Genomic DNA, 17,561 nt, shown 5'->3' with positions numbered 1-17,561 from the left:
TAAGCTAGTTGAAAAAAAAACAGTAGCATGGCGAGCTCCGCTACTGACGCGGTACTGTCCGGCAACGTCGCGTCACGACTAGGGTACATACCGGGCGTGTCCGGCAACGTCGCGTTGAGCGTGCCCGGCTCGGCGGGCTGCGCGGGCCGCGAGCCCTCCATGGCGAGCTCCGCTACTGACTCGGCACTGTCCGGCAACGTCGCGTCACGACTAGGGTACATACCGGGCGTGTCCGGCAACGTCGCGTTGAGCGTGCCCGGCTCGGCGGGCTGCGCGGGCCGCGAGCCCTCCATGGCGAGCTCCGCTACTGACTCGGCACTGTCCGGCAACGTCGCGTCACGACTAGGGTACATACCGGGCGTGTCCGGCAACGTCGCGTTGAGCGTGCCCGGCTCGGCGGGCTGCGCGGGCCGCGAGCCCTCCATGGCGAGCTCCGCTACTGACTCGGCACTGTCCGGCAACGTCGCGTCACGACTAGGGTACATACCGGGCGTGTCCGGCAACGTCGCGTTGAGCGTGCCCGGCTCGGCGGGCTGCGCGGGCCGCGAGCCCTCCATGGCGAGCTCCGCTACTGACTCGGCACTGTCCGGCAACGTCGCGTCACGACTAGGGTACATACCGGGCGTGTCCGGCAACGTCGCGTTGAGCGTGCCCGGCTCGGCGGGCTGCGCGGGCCGCGAGCCCTCCATGGCGAGCTCCGCTACTGACTCGGCACTGTCCGGCAACGTCGCGTCACGACTAGGGTACATACCGGGCGTGTCCGGCAACGTCGCGTTGAGCGTGCCCGGCTCGGCGGGCTGCGCGGGCCGCGAGCCCTCCATGGCGAGCTCCGCTACTGACTCGGCACTGTCCGGCAACGTCGCGTCACGACTAGGGTACATACCGGGCGTGTCCGGCAACGTCGCGTTGAGCGTGCCCGGCTCGGCGGGCTGCGCGGGCCGCGAGCCCTCCATGGCGAGCTCCGCTACTGACTCGGTACTGTCCGGCAACGTCGCGTCACGACTAGGGTACATACCGGGCGTGTCCGGCAACGTCGCGTTGAGCGTGCCCGGCTCGGCGGGCTGCGCGGGCCGCGAGCCCTCCATGGCGAGCTCCGCTACTGACTCGGCACTGTCCGGCAACGTCGCGTCACGACTAGGGTACATACCGGGCGTGTCCGGCAACGTCGCGTTGAGCGTGCCCGGCTCGGCGGGCTGCGCGGGCCGCGAGCCCTCCATGGCGAGCTCCGCTACTGACTCGGCACTGTCCGGCAACGTCGCGTCACGACTAGGGTACATACCGGGCGTGTCCGGCAACGTCGCGTTGAGCGTGCCCGGCTCGGCGGGCTGCGCGGGCCGCGAGCCCTCCATGGCGAGCTCCGCTACTGACTCGGTACTGTCCGGCAACGTCGCGTCACGACTAGGGTACATACCGGGCGTGTCCGGCAACGTCGCGTTGAGCGTGCCCGGCTCGGCGGGCTGCGCGGGCCGCGAGCCCTCCATGGCGAGCTCCGCTACTGACTCGGCACTGTCCGGCAACGTCGCGTCACGACTAGGGTACATACCGGGCGTGTCCGGCAACGTCGCGTTGAGCGTGCCCGGCTCGGCGGGCTGCGCGGGCCGCGAGCCCTCCATGGCGAGCTCCGCTACTGACTCGGCACTGTCCGGCAACGTCGCGTCACGACTAGGGTACATACCGGGCGTGTCCGGCAACGTCGCGTTGAGCGTGCCCGGCTCGGCGGGCTGCGCGGGCCGCGAGCCCTCCATGGCGAGCTCCGCTACTGACTCGGCACTGTCCGGCAACGTCGCGTCACGACTAGGGTACATACCGGGCGTGTCCGGCAACGTCGCGTTGAGCGTGCCCGGCTCGGCGGGCTGCGCGGGCCGCGAGCCCTCCATGGCGAGCTCCGCTACTGACTCGGTACTGTCCGGCAACGTCGCGTCACGACTAGGGTACATACCGGGCGTGTCCGGCAACGTCGCGTTGAGCGTGCCCGGCTCGGCGGGCTGCGCGGGCCGCGAGCCCTCCATGGCGAGCTCCGCTACTGACTCGGCACTCGTCGACCTGCACAGGTAAATCAAAGGTGGACAATCTTACAAGCCTGGGTGGTAGGCGACGACATGTGGAAGATCAATTATTTTATTCTTGGTATTCTCTCTCACCAACCTGGGGAAATAATAACTCAGTCTGTAAGAAAAAAATTGGGCGTATAGTTCGTGTGATATGATACGACGATTTGTCAAATCTAACTTTTAAAAACATGACATTATGAATCAAGGCACGCGTCTTTGTGAATGGCACGATTGCAAACGGGCAACTATGAAGTAAAAAAAAATGGACATTAAGTGCGTAGAGATAAGAACAGGCGGGTCAATGTAGCTGGCGTGAAGTGGCGCAGGATAGGGCAGAGTGGCGCTCTCTTGTGTCAGAGGCCAAGATCCTGTTTGGGTCACTGAGCCAGTGAAGTAGGTGTCAGTAATAACCTGGGCAGCTTGTCCCGCGTGGCCTGCAGGGAGCGCGCGATGGCGGTGTGCTCGTGCGGCAGGTTGGCGAGCGCGTGGAACACCGCTCGCTTGCGGATTATGGTGTACACCAGGTTCGAGTTGCCTGGAAATTTCAACATTATTACTACTAAAAACCGAGCAACACCGGCTTCCGACACGTCGGAAGGGAGGATCCTAAGCGCATTAAGTTAAGGGCATTTATTCGTGTGATGAGCATGGATATTTGTCCTGAGTCATGGGTGTTCTATGTATTTAAGTATTTATAAATATTTATATATTATATATATCGTTGTCTAGGTACCCTCAACACAAGCCTTATTGAGCTTACTGTGGGACTTAGTCAATTTGTGTAATAATGTCCTATAATATTTATTTATTTATTTATATCTTACCTTACAAAGCGTTCTGTAATTTTTTTCGGGGGAAACAGTACACACAGTCGCACTTCTCACTCACTGCATACAAAATCCAATATGTAATGACGACACAAATGCATAGAAAATGACACACGTCAAAGACAAATCTTGCACACCTCGATCTCTTGTGTACGGACGAGTCACAACATGCACCGCCATAGGTACAGTTGTACCTATGCTTCGGCAGAGAGGAAATAGTATGAATGCCGCCTCCCTTCCCTGTATTGCTCGAAGCGAAAAAACAGTCTCAGGCTTCCTCACGCGGTAATTCGTAATAAAACCGGGTGAAAGTCACCTGCCGCTACATTGGTGGATTGAGTAGACGTACCTGCAGTGCTTTTATACCACGTCGGTGGCAAACAATGAAACAAGCATACGACCCGCCTGATGGTGAGCAGTCACCGTAGCCTATGGACGAGGTGTTACATGCGCATTTGCCGGCACTTTAAAAACCTGTCCTTTTTTGATTAACCCCATATTTTCCGAGATTTTCCCGACGGTCTACAGCGTCGGGAAAATCTCGGAAAATAAAAATATGTAGAGTTTTTTTGTAATTAAGGGTGCTAATAAAATTACTAATAATATTTTTATTTTCTATGTGTATTGGTGATTACTGTTCAATAGAATTTATGATAATATTGATAATTATCATTCCTTACCTACCTTAAGTCATTGCCTGGGAGGAGTTTGATTATGAAAACTCTGTCTCTGGTCCACATGTATTATTTACATTGTAAAGCTTAATCAGAATGTAAAATGTTGTTAAAATATACTTGTGACCTGCATTTTGAGAATAATAATTATCACTTTTGAATGAGCGGAATTAAAACAAAATCTTGACACTAGAAAATAGAATTTATAAATTTACCGTCAAACTGGTACTGGATGATATTGTTGAACATCTCCAGCAAGAAGAACACCAGGTGGTGATGCTGCGGCGCCGAGAACAGGAACCAGGGCGTGCTGAAGGCTTCTAACAGGTGCAGGAGTTTGCTGGACGACACCATCGAGAGCGTTTTCAGGTACGGAGATACTAGAAACAAATAGTTATGTTAGGATTAATTGAAAGACTACTATTACATTAGTCTTCTTAAACCTTCAGCTCAATACCAATTTGCCAGTTGCAAAAGGCAGCAAGTTTTTTTAATGTGGACGTGAATATTCTATTCCATATAGAAACTTTGATATTCGCTATCAAATTAATACGGCAGATTATATAAAGCACTAGTGTGTTTACCATCGACCAGTGTAGTGAGCAGACAGTCAAACAGCGGCTGCAAGCGCTGGTGCCCCGTTGTAATTATCTCTTGGAACACCAAAACTAGTAGAGCGTAGTGAGAGCCGGTGAAGACAGGCACGTCCGTGGGAACGGTCGCCATGTAAGGTTTATTGTGTTGTGTGTACAAAACTTGGTGTGTACTGACTTACCATTGACCAGTATAGTAAGTAGACAGTCAAACAGCGGCTGCAGACGCTGGTGCCCCGTTGCAATTATCTTGTGAAACACCAAAACTAGTAGATCAGCATGGGAGCCCGTGAAGACAGGCACGTCCATGGGAACGGTCGCCATGTAAGGTTTATTGTGTTGTGTGTACAAAACTTGGTGTGTACCGACTTACCATTGACCAGTATAGTAAGTAGATAGTCAAACAGCGGCTGCAAGCGCTGGTGCCCCGTTGTAATTATCTCTTGGAACACCAAAACTAGTAGATCAGCATGGGAGCCCGTGAAGACAGGCACGTCCATGGAAACGGTCGCCATGTAAGGTTTATTGTGTTGTGTGTACAAAACTTGGTGTGTACTGACTTACCATTGACCAGTATAGTAAGTAGACAGTCAAACAGCGGCTGCAGACGCTGGTGCCCCGTTGTAATTATCTTGTGAAACACCAAAACTAGTAGATCAGCATGGGAGCCCGTGAAGACAGGCACGTCCATGGGCACGGTGGCGGTGTAGGGCTTGTTGAGCCGCACGCCGAAGTTGCGCTCGCCGGAGAGGAGCAGGAGGATGAACACGCCGATGTGCATGAGGCCGACGCGGGCTGCGGATGTATGGAGTGGTTCAGACTAGTTTAAGATAACATTAGGTGACAGCGATGCGATGAGGAGCGAAGGTATGAGAAGAATCAGGTATAGTTAGAGTTCAGATTAAGTCTCCATGGTCCCCAAATATTAATTTATTTATTTTTATACTTTTAAGAGCAAAAATCATAACCACATACGACTAGTAACAAATTTAACAGATTTGTAATAGTTTTTCGATTTAAGAGCCCGGTAACATTTTTATTATTATTATTATTTATTAATCAGGCAGGTAGTTGAAACAACTGATAGTTGCCTGTATCTGAGTGATCTTCACTTAAAATGTATTCTTTGCGCTGGTTAAGTATTTGTCTAGTCTGTTCTTAAACTGATTGACATTCAGTGCTGAGACATCATCTGGTAGTTTGTTCCACGCTTTGACCACTCTGTTGCTGAGAAAATGTCTGCGGGCGTTGTTTTTAGACAGTTCAGATATTAACTTATATTGGCGGCCTCGCAGACGGGTGTTAATATTGCGCTTGTACAGGTCTTGAAACTGGTCTATATCGTAGTGTCCCGTCATAATCCTAAACGTTTCAATCAGGTCTCCGCGCTCTCGACGATTTTTTTATGTTGTGAGCTTCAGCACTTTAAGTCTTTCTTCATAAGACATGTTTTTTAGTTGTTTCGGTATTTTAGTGAAACTACGTTGCACTTTCTCAAGCATCTCAACATCTTTGACGAAATAAGGACTCCATACTTGAAAAGCGTACTCTAAGATGATTAATGAGATTGAAATAACCAAAAGGTAAATCCTTTTGCTCGAACTATCAAGAGGGAAGAATAGCTTTGCGATCCTAATCGAACGTACGTACATTTTTGATGAAATTTTCATTTCAGGAGAAAACGGTTTCCAGTAACTAAATCATAACAAATCACTTTGATTTTCATGTCGATCGCTTCAATATATTCTATATATTAGGTTTATAAGTTACGCTTTAAATAAATTACATAGTTTTTATAAAACAAACGTATAAAATATGATAAAACATTGTCGAAATTAGACGTTTATTTAAAAAAAAACCTATAAACCTAGAATATATTATGCTAAAACGACCGACATCAAAATCAAAGTGATTTGTTAAGATTTTCTTAGTGTAAACCGTTTCTCCCGAAATGGAAAATTCATCAAAAATTTACGTACGTTCAGTTAGGATAGCAAAGCTATTATTCCCTCTTAAGAGTTAGCAATAGCATGGCATTGGCTCATGAGTTAAAAGATTTTGCCACTTTTATTATTCACGGGCACATGATTTTTTCAATTCGCTAAACGTTATAGTTCACAACTTCATCATGCTTAGGAAAGAGACAACATAACATGCAATTGACTCATTACATCGACAGACTTGTTACTCGTATGGTTACTTTGTTATTTAACAATATATGCAGCCATTGCAGCCCATATGATATTTATACCCATGTAGGGCATGTTTAGAACGGAGTAAACGAGTGATTTGTATGATTGAAAATGAACGTAATATTAAAACTGATTTGTTAAATGTTTAATAATGTAAGGCGAAGAGTACAGATTGATTGTTTTCTGGTAACAATATATCATAAATTACTTGCATGGGTTACCATGAGAAAGCTTAAGGAAAGGTTTTATGTTTGATTTTAGAACTTTAGCATAGCTGTTAGTTCGCTGCCATATCGCTTACCATCCGTTGCGGTAGTTTTCAAACGAATACCTAGTAAACAAAATATACCTCAAATTGCTGTCTTTTATCTTGTGTGTGTATTTGTCCTGGAATTTCGATACCATAATAGGAAATTAAGATGTGTGTTGGTGTTAATTTTAATTTAATTGTTAATTTTCGATTAAATTATTTAAACGGTAATATTAGATATTTATCAGCTAGTCAAACAAATTTAGATCAAGTATGTTTTGTTTTCACCTCTTAAGGCGTGAACAGAGCTGGGCAATTTGTTGACTGCTACGGGGTGCATGTCCCAGGCAGAGGCTAGTTATCTGTAAACACTTACACTGGTCAGCGCGCGAGTCATTGAGATGGTACAGAATAGGCACCAGCACCTCTAATACGTCGCTGCTCTTCAAAACGTAGTACATGAATTTCTGAAAATAATGCAGTCGTTAAATCTCACTTCGACATTTTTCTTAGGTGTCATCCATTAATTACATCACACGTTTAGGGGGAGGGAGGGGGTCAAGAAAATGTGACATGTTGTGACAAGGGGGAGGAGGGAGTCACAAACTTTGTGACGTCACTTTAACTTCATCAGTAGCCGAAAATTTATTTATTTATTTTATTATTTTATTGATAAAAATGTTTGTTAAATGTCATGACATTACAGTTGAACCAATGCGTCACGAAACTTAGACTAACAATAATGGCACATTGACAAATTAAATTGGGACAGTTGAGCACCTAGCATCCATCGCCTCACAGAATCTCAAGCATTCACTATACACTGCCGCCCATCGCCAAGCAAATAGATCGCATTCAGGCGTCGATGCCAGGAGCGCATTGAGCAGTGAGAGGGCGCGGGGCAGCGGCGAGTGATGGCACACATTAACAACAAGAAATAGTTGTTTAAATTGTATTATTCCACTAACCTTGTTATATTCAGACATCTTCCAAGACAACGAGTAACTCCTGGTGTAAGGCTACTTGTTCGGCGGAATGAGGCCATGTTTGGGCCAGCGGGTTATTCAACAATATGATAATGTATGCGAAAAAGATAGTTTATTACTATAACACTACCTTATTATAATCGCACATCTTCCAGAACAGAACGAGCAACTCCTGATGTAAGGCCACCCGCTTGGCTGAATTAGGCAGGTATGTTTGAGCCAACGGGTTGTTCAGTAATCTGGTGACTCCGCGCAGCACAAAGGCGAAGTCCTCGTCGCGGTGGATGCGGGAGAGGTAGTTGATAAATAGGTTGTCTGGAAGAGCCTGGGGATTGTTGAAAAATTGTATATTGTGATATGATTTACTTTGTTCACTTTTACTATGCGAACATGTAATCCTGATCACGGCACCAAATTGTAAAACTCCCTCATGGTTATTTATTTGATTACAAAGTACTGAAAAAACTATTAACATTATCAGAGTTATAAGCCGTAAAGATAGAAGAGAAAAAAACGTGCCCCAAATTAGCGGTCAACGTCGTCTTTTGATAGGCAGGGTAACCAAATAGTCTGAAGACGCACCGCGGCCGGCTGTACATTAGCTGTGAATAGTGTAAATATAAAATAAATGAATCATTGTTTTTATATGCACGTTATTGAGTTTACACCGAAGTGTAATCCTCGTCACGGCACCAAATTGCAATAACTCCCACTTGGACTCGTAAAATAGGAAACAACTTTATCATCTGCATACGTCGTTGTCAAGGCAATCTGTTGGAATTAAAGATCTTCAGTGTTTTTTTTTTTTTTTGGAAAAGTATGTTAAAATATGGGTAACTATTTAATATTTTTCACGGAAAATATTACGTTTTAAATTCGAGCTCACCTCATCGGAGTCTTCATTCATGGCGTTGCTTGTGTCATGATCCAGCGTAACGATTAAAATTTGCAAAGCCACCTGCAAAAGACAATGGCATCTTTGACCCAATATAAGAAAAGTGAATATAATCAACATCGTGTAAAAATAAAGTTTTTGGTAATTTATTTTCATTAAATTTGACTAGTTTCCAATTCAAGTTTGGGACGATAAGTGCTTTAAACAGTTCAAACTTTACCTCTACGAGAGGCTCGAGTGTGTCACTGAAGAGCAGATGGTTGTAGGGCAGCCCCAGCCCGACTGGATCATAGGAGCATACTGTGTTCAATAGAGACGTGAACAGTGGCAGAGCGTGGCGGTTGTCTGGACTCGTCAGGTACCTGGGAAGATTACGATTAGCACCTATAGCGGTGAAAATTAAGACAACATTAGCACCGACGTTTAACTAAAATCGTTATCATTGGCGACTTTAATTTTGGATATACATACTTAACATACTTACATACGAATACCAAAATAAAATTAAAGTGTCGCTGAGGTCAATCTCACCCGTCTTATAACTAAATCATTATATTATCGTCATATTACTAATGGGAAACCAAGATTGTTATCGTTCAGGCGAAATCTAATTCAGGAGATTGTTATTAAATTGAGTATAAACTTATACTTGTATGGCTAAATGGCCAACCAATAACGTCCCAAAAAGACGCGTATTTCAAAATGTCAGATTTTTAAAAATCATCTTTCACGACGCCTACATTTTATTTTAAATTGCCGAAAAGGGGGTTCTAAATTACATGTAAATCAGTTACAGGAACTCTACTTAAATCTGTTATAATTATAAATATTAATAAATGCTGACTGTGTTCACGCGATCCATCTTTTGTGGTGTGTCTGGTATGGCCGGCTTGTACAGTTTCATTGAAGACTGTAAGTCAAAGCCTAAGCAGCTCAGTTCAGACTCGATCGCTGAACATCATGCCGTCGTAATACGGTTTACTGTCAGTTAACAGGATACTCACGCGATCCACTTATTATGGTGTGTCTGGTGCGGCGGCTTGTACACGGTCTCGCTGAAGGCCGTCAGCAGCAGGCGGAGCAGCTCGGCGCGCGCCGCCTCGTGCGCGGCGCAGCGCGGCGGCGCGCGCGCGAAGCCGACGCCGCCCGCCCAGATGTACTCGCAGCTGTCCAGGGAAGAGAGCTCTTCGGCGCGCTCCTGATCACGTAACATACATTCTAGGCATTGGCACAGAATAAATAATAGTACTAAGTAATAGTAGTAGTAAGTAAACTTCCTACAAAACCGAAGTTTCATGTTGTCCCTTTCTAATCTATGGAACTATCCCTTTCGGCTATTTAGAGTTATCAAAATTCATGTAATTATCTTATCTGTGGTTGTGCACGCAAAGGAACGTCAAGTTGTGCCAACCCTTATAATTGCTCGGAGCAATGCTGAGCCGAACGGACCCGAGAAAGCCTGAACGCTATAGTTTCCTCCCCCTGACATTGGTCTCCTTGATAGAAGATCTATCAGATATCAGGTGTAAAATTATAACCAGTGATCGGGGTTTTGGATGTCACACAGCGGTATAGCAAGTTAAAATAGGATACGCCTTTAAGCCCGCGATAGCTTTTAAACTGCTCTTTACAGATTACTTTGTATGTATAGAACATTATTCGAATTTAATTACACATTCGAATTTCATTTTTTTTTATTCCACAACATTTAAATTGTCCATATTGACATTCGTTGACAGGTTAGGCATTGAAGGCACAGACTTATCTGTCATTCAGCCACGATTGAAAATTGTGTAAAAATATTTTAAATTAATTAATTTAAATATTTTTTAACATAAACATTAAAAATAAATCATAAAAGTAAGTGTTTTAAAAGTAAAACTCATTTATACCTACTTCCTTGGTATGAATTAGTGACCCTATTAAAAAAAGCTATGACTCCCTAAGCTTTTTCTTTTCCAGCGACCGCGACGCTTCTTCCCGCGCGACCAATATAGGCATTTGTCCTTCAGTACACCTGCATGATATAAGATCTTTTTCGAGCAAAAACTATCTTTATCTTTATATTACCTTTATTACTCTGTACGAAATGTACGGAATCAATAGGAGATCAAGGCTTTAGATTATGGTTGACATTTTACTAAAGTGTTAGAATAGATTAGCATTAAGCTAATTCATTGTGTTATTTTCAATTGATTCAACTTTTTGATTGATTAATTTTTTTTAACGATTTCTGTAAAAAAAAAATCCAACAGAAAATGTTCGTTGATAAGACTATGTATAGAGTTAGGTAAAATTAGTTTATTCGTTTTTTATAACAATACATGGCCGAAAAGTCAATATTCTATTTACGGATGAGTTAATAAACCAAACCAAATGAAAAAGATAAGTTCAGTTATAGAGATAAGATTCTGGTATCGATCGTACATACCGGTCCGGAGCGGCGTGTGCTCGCCACAGTGAAGTCCGGGCAAAACAGCAGGTCCTGCAAGTTATTGTCAATGGTTAAATAGTAGTAATAGGTATCATAGTAGTCTCGACTTGTACTCGTATCTATTTTCATATCCACTCTTTACAATCCTGCACCAAATAACTATTTCTGTTTAGCCCAATGGTTGACTGGTAGAGAATGCCTCAAGGCGTTAAGTCCACCATTTATAGATACAAATACATTTATTTTCCAAATTGACACGACTATAAAGTATGTATGTACAACCGCTTCTTAGAGAGCAAACATTTGTACTCTTTTTTTTGTAAATTTATAAATAAAGTTTAAAAAAATAAATAATTATTATAACACAAATCACCCTAGTCCCACAGAATTCTCGAAAGGCTCGAAAGCCTGCCAAATTTCCAAACTGTTCTCACTTATCATGTACTTGGCGCAAAACTTTTAATTTCGGTTTCGCTCGAAAAACATTTATTATTAAACCTGTTTTCATGAAAACAATTCTTGTCAAATTAACCGATTTAGAAAAATAAAAACCGGTTTCCTCCTATGTCGGTGTCTTTTTTAACGTGGCACAACAACAGACAGACCGGCCGTTGTGTCGCTCGTCGAATAAACCGGTTTTTTAGGTTACAGTAAAGTTCTTAAAACCTTCGTTGTTATAACATTTCGGAGGAAAACCGTAAGCACTAGGCTGCGAGCCGTGCCAAAAACAAGTAGTGTGATTTAAAGTGTTTCGTTTTAAAATATATTGTTATAATATATATGTTAGTTTTAAGGTATTTATTTATTATTAAATAAAGATTTTCATTGCTATTCATTTCAAAAACATGTAGGCATATTATAGGTATATGGCACAGTGCTCTCATCGTTTGTTATCATTACTCAAGGACATAAAGTTCTCATGATGTATATAAGAGCTGGTGGATGTCATGTTTTTTGCACGCATTTATTAATCGCAGTTACAAAAGGAACTAAACTATGATAATGAAATATTTCCTGTGATGATTATGTTTATGAAATAAACTATTTTTTATTGTAATAAAAACATAAATGCTCTATCTGCTAGTGCTATGTAGCAACACCTTTACTTAATAGTACATTACGATACAAGTGCGAAAAATAGGAAATTCGAAACGAGTGGCGATAAATTAAAACACGACCGAAGGGAGTGTTTTAAATCGACACGAGTTGCGAATTACCTATTCGCACATGTATCATACAACGTTTTACAGTACATATGGCCCTTTAAATGTTTGATACAGTAACTTAATATGCTAATTTTCGCACTAGTGCGGTAAAGTAGCACCATATGTACTGTAAAGATTTTTAAAGTTTCAAATTGTTAATTTACATTCATGTTGCATTTTTTGCTTAGGTAAAAAGTTTGATTCATTCTGTCCTCTAAATATTTAATTTTTATAAAAATGAAACAACAAAAGTTTATTAGTTATCAATGTCAAATAGTGTAATGCGTTTTTGTAATCTGTACACTGGCTTTACATATTCTTTGATCAACCTGGATCTATCGAGAATGAAGGATACACTGTAACTTATTGCTGAATTAAATCGCAAACATTATGGCAATGCTGCACTTACACAAACAGCATTGATGAGGGACTGCGCCAGCGGCACAGACTCGTTCTCCGCAGCCGGCAGTGAGGACCAGAAGAAGCTCTGCCATTCCGGCTCCTCAAGCATATACGGGAGCACCCGCGTAAGCAGACGTGCACAGTTTAAGGCTGCAGAAAATTACAGATATCAATGATTGTATTATAGCATGGACAGGTTTACGCGACTCGACTACTGGCGCCTATTTTACGTGATGATGGGGGATAGACTTGTCCAAACAGCCCAACTCCTCAAGGACCCCTATCAAACCTTTGATGTTGAGTAGAGTAGGATCTCTTGGAGATCTGAGACGTTTTTCCCTATATGGAGCTGCTCTGTTGCATTCCAGTACCACATGAAAGATTGTCTCTTCTGTCTCCGGGCATGTAATGTTTAGGAAAAGTACAATGAAACAATCCATATGCTAACTCAAAGAGAACTGATTTATTTCCACCAAGCCTACCCTCAGTACATGCATTCTAAACCTACCTACATATACAACATGTCCCCTTTTCATAACGGGCTCTATGTAAGCATACTTAGGTATAAACATTATAATTGTCTTGGTTAGACTTTATCTTACAAAAGCCTAACAAGATAACAGAACAAAATGATTACATAATTTTAACATGCTATTTTTTATTTTATTTTTTACATTGTATGAAGTTTACTTATTTAAGTACATGCCTTTACTACCGCCAACTACAATTTGTATATTTTATAGTACTTATATATTTATCTATACTATTTAATTATTTATTTGTTTTACATGTATTGTATTAATCCTAAATATAAAAGTGAGTTTATTTTAACATAAGCACGGGTGCATTAACTGCATAGTTACATTTATTTAAATTACGTATTGGCCAGAGCAGTATCAATACTAATTAGGTACAAATATTTATTAATTTGGTAACTTAATTCAATATATTACATTTCGCATTTACAACTTGTATATGGCACAATACTTACATAAGTACTTTTAGACACTATGGTGTAGTATTTTTACGATACCTACTTAGGTGGTAGGTATATGTATTACAAACGGTCGGGTGGATGGACCTGCCGGCCGGAGCGCGTTACGTAATAACCACCTGTGTGCGCGCGCCCGGTATTATTGCTGACAGTGCGTTGTGATTGTGTATCGGAATTATAATTATCATTGTCTTCGAAATCGTCGTAATATTTATTAGTTCGGTGATTTCGGTCGCGGATTCGTTGATCATTCTCACTCTTTTGATCATATTGTGGTTGTGATAAAATGTGTTGTCTGTTTCTGCGGTATCGTGAGCCATCCGGCGCGCGTAGCCAGTAGGAACGTGGTTGAGCCGCTTGACCTTCGACTCGTGCTGGCATCCATCGTGTTTGACGGCCAGCGTTTGATTCCCGCATTCGTACCTGCTCGTTTGGATGAAGAGGTTTTAACGGCCGGGTTCCGACATCATAATGTTTTTTGGATTTTTCATTTTTTTCTAATCGACATTTTTGAACAGCTACTAAATTTGGTAACTTTGGCGCAAGTAATTGTTCTGAGACAGGCAATCTGGTATTGAGCCTCCGCGCCATAAGAAGTTGTGCCGGGGAGTATGACTCGCCGGAGACCGGAGTATTGCGGAAGTTTAAAAGCGCCAAATATGGATCCGTGCCATCACTCTGCGCCTTTTCCATCAACTTTTTCACCGTTTGGACATTTCTCTCTGCAAGACCGTTGGATCGAGAATAGTAAGGTGAACTCGTGACGTGTTCGAATTCCCATTTTTCTACAAAAGATTGGAACACTGCCGAGGTAAACTGTCGGCCATTGTCCGATACGAGTTTCTTGGGAATACCGTGGCGGGCAAAAATGGACTTGAGTTGGATAATTATGGTTTCACTACGAATGTCAGATAAAGAAACAACTTCGACATATTTGGAATAATAATCAACTACTAAGATGTAATGTTTGTTTCTAAATTCAAATAGATCAGTCGCTAGCACTTCCCAGGGTTTCCCAGGTACTTGATGAGAGCGCATCGGCTCGCGCGGTTGTGCGGCGCGGCGCTCGGCGCACGTCGCGCATGCCGCTACTAGCGCCTCCACCTGCGCCGACATGCCTGGCCACCACATCACGTCTCGTGCTCGGTACTTGCATTTTTCAATACCTAGGTGCCCCTCGTGAATTCTATGCAGCATTTCTTTCCTAAGGCTAGTGGGTATTACAACGCGATTGCCTCGGAAAACTATACCTTTTATTACATGAAGCTCCTCCTTTATACCCCAGTAAGGCTTAGCCTCACTTTCTAGGATATTTTTGGTATGTGGCCAGCCTTTCAGGCAATATTGCCTAACGTTCCCGAGCCCTGGTTCTTTATCCGTTTCCTCTTTGATTTTCTTCAGTTTGTCAGAACTAAAGTTAACGCTGTCGTACAGGGCGTTTACGTGAACATCAATGTCACTTCCAGTTTGCTCGTCGCATGCGTCGTCGGTCGGGGCGCGCGACAGCGTGTCGGCGACATACATTAGTCTCCCGGGAACGTATTTTATCTCTATAGAGTACTTTTGTAGTCTCAGTAACATTCTCTGTAGTCGTACAGGCGTATCATTGAGTGCCTTTCTGAATATAGCCTCTAAAGGTTTATGATCGCTTTCCACTAATACACTTTTATGGCCATAAATAAATTGATGGAATTTCTGGCAGCCAAACAGAATCGCCAACAATTCTTTTTCAATCTGTGCCCAACGCGTTTCGGCAGGCGTGAGCGTGCGGGCGGCAAAGGCGACCGGCCGCCCACTCTGCAGCAAGCACGCGCCCAGCCCCCGCGAACTAGCATCTACTGACACCACCACCGCCTCCCCGGGGTCATAATATCGTAGCGTCGGCGCCTCCATTAAACATTTTTTTACTCTTTCAAATGCGCTGGTATGAATTTCATACCACTGAAATTCGCTGTCTCTCTTTAGCAGTCCTCTCAATGGTTCTACCAGTTCAGCATAGTTTGGCAAGAATCTCGACACGTAATTCGTCATCCCGAGGAACCTCTCCAAATCCTTCCTGCAACTAGGAGGAGGCATGTCCCTGATAGCCTTCACTCGGTCGCCGTCGGGGCGCATGCCCTTAGAGTCAAACACGTGACCTAGATATTTCACTTCTTCTACGCCCAAAACACATTTTTCTTTATTAAACCTCACTCCGTTGTCCAACGCGCGCTGTAGCACGGCCTCCAACCTCGAATCATGCTCTTCTTTTGTTCTCCCGTACACGAGCAAATCGTCGATGAAGCATTCCACTCCCTCCATAGAAAATATCTTAACCATTGCATTATGGAATACCTCCGATGCGGAACAGATGCCAAAAGGTAAACGTAAAAATTTCCATCTCCCAAATGGTGTGGCAAAAGTGCACAGTTTTGAACTATAATCATCAAGAACGATCATGTAAAAACCCTTGTTAGCATCTAAATGTGAAAAATATTTAGCGCCCGACAGATTTGCTGTAACCTCGTCTAGTGTGGGAAGTTGAAAGTGACTACGTTTGATTGCCTTATTCAAATTTTGAGGATCTATACACAATCGCAACTTGCCATCCGGTTTCTCAACAAGAACAATACTCGACACCCAGTCGGTAGGTTCATCCACTGGCTCTATAATGCCTAGCTCGTGTAGACGGTCCAGCTCCTCTCGCAATCGTGGCCTTAATTTAATAGGTATTTTCCTTGATGATCTTACGACCGGAGGAACTGACTCGTCCACAGTTAATTTGTGTACACCCGGTAAACGACCAATCCCCTGAAACACAGTTTTATATTTACTTACTAAATCATTGCAGTTACTATTATTGGAAATCTCGTTTACTCTCTTAATTAGATTTAATTCATTGCATAAATCTCGTGACAATAAATTATTACAGTTAACGTTTAGCACGTAAATTTTGCCTTTGCATTTTTTCTCACTGTTATGATGCGACAATTCAGCTATAAAATATCCCACCACAGGTAAAACGTTCCTACTAACCTCACGCAATATCGTACCAGCATTGCTCAAAATGTCCTCACTGTAGCCTGCCGCCCTGAAGCTGTCGCGCGACATGACGCAGGCGTCCGCACCACTGTCCAGCTTAAACGTCACAGGAACTCCGTTCACCGCCACACTCTCGAACCACCCCTTGCTGTCGACCGACAAAATCTCCACTCCCTGTATTATCAGTTCCTCGCAATCACTTATCTCGTCTGTAACATTATACACTTCCCGCACATAATTACTTCGGCAACACCTCATAAAATGTCCGACCCGATCACATCTGAAGCATTTCACCTTGTACGCGGGACACTGATCACGTTCATGTACGTAGTCGCAGTTTGAACATTTAAATTTAGAGCCAGTCCCGCCACGGTACTGTTGTTGCGATCGTCGCGTTATCGGCACACCTGTTGCAACGGCGCGAGATGTGGTCGGCGTCGGCGTCGGCGCGCGGCGGTGAGGGCGCACGCGAACTTGCTCGACGTCGGCGAGCGGTGCGCTTGTACCTCCCCGTGTCGATTCCGCGCTCGCTCCGCCCCGCACTGCACCCGCCTGCTCACTCGCTAATTCTGCTGCGCGACACCAAGCCGTTGCATCTTCCAATTTTAAATCCCGCTTTCTTAACATTCTCTCTCTTAATTGACCATCTTTAATTCCCCGGATTACTTGAGTTAGAATTAAACTTTCCCTCAATGTTCCAAACTCACACGTTTTACTTTTCACACGAAGTGACGCTAAGTACTTTTCAAAATCTTCACTCGTTTGATATGTCTCAAAAAATAAGTGCCGTTCGAAATTAACATTTTTCTGTGGGTCACAGCGGTCAGCGAACTTTTTACATAACGCCTCATAATTACTTTGTTCGCTTGAACTAATATCAAATTCTTCATATAGGTCACGGCCAGTTTTCCCTATCACATGAAGTAATAGGGCACATTTTTCACGACTTGAGGACTTCTCTCGGCCTGATGCGATTAGGTACCAATCGAACGTTTGTTTCCAGTCCCGCCAGTTATCAGCGAGGTTTCCCGTACCCA

The 17,561-nt window shown here is 43.8% G+C and overlaps 1 protein-coding gene across 1 annotated transcript in view; it reads right to left on the bottom strand.

The window, feature by feature from the left end:
• LOC133524629 (protein HID1) overlaps window positions 1-17,561 on the bottom strand; it is a 29,146-nt gene that overhangs the window by 9,434 nt on the left and 2,151 nt on the right. Inside the window, exons 3-13 of the mRNA XM_061860766.1 lie at window positions 12,517-12,659; window positions 10,900-10,953; window positions 9,473-9,666; window positions 8,689-8,830; window positions 8,460-8,531; window positions 7,704-7,898; window positions 6,964-7,054; window positions 4,710-4,940; window positions 3,768-3,932; window positions 2,463-2,586; window positions 1,808-1,926 (exon numbers count right to left, since the gene is read on the bottom strand). Coding sequence (XP_061716750.1) covers window positions 1,808-1,926; window positions 2,463-2,586; window positions 3,768-3,932; window positions 4,710-4,940; window positions 6,964-7,054; window positions 7,704-7,898; window positions 8,460-8,531; window positions 8,689-8,830; window positions 9,473-9,666; window positions 10,900-10,953; window positions 12,517-12,659 — 1,530 coding nt within the window. The remainder of the gene's footprint in view (window positions 1-1,807; window positions 1,927-2,462; window positions 2,587-3,767; window positions 3,933-4,709; window positions 4,941-6,963; window positions 7,055-7,703; window positions 7,899-8,459; window positions 8,532-8,688; window positions 8,831-9,472; window positions 9,667-10,899; window positions 10,954-12,516; window positions 12,660-17,561) is intronic.

This window comes from Cydia pomonella, chromosome 13 (genome assembly GCF_033807575.1).
Source record: "Cydia pomonella isolate Wapato2018A chromosome 13, ilCydPomo1, whole genome shotgun sequence".
Lineage (NCBI taxonomy): Eukaryota > Metazoa > Arthropoda > Insecta > Lepidoptera > Tortricidae > Cydia > Cydia pomonella.
Note: the sequence above shows the minus strand (reverse complement) of the source record. Positions and strands in the feature narration are given on the sequence as shown.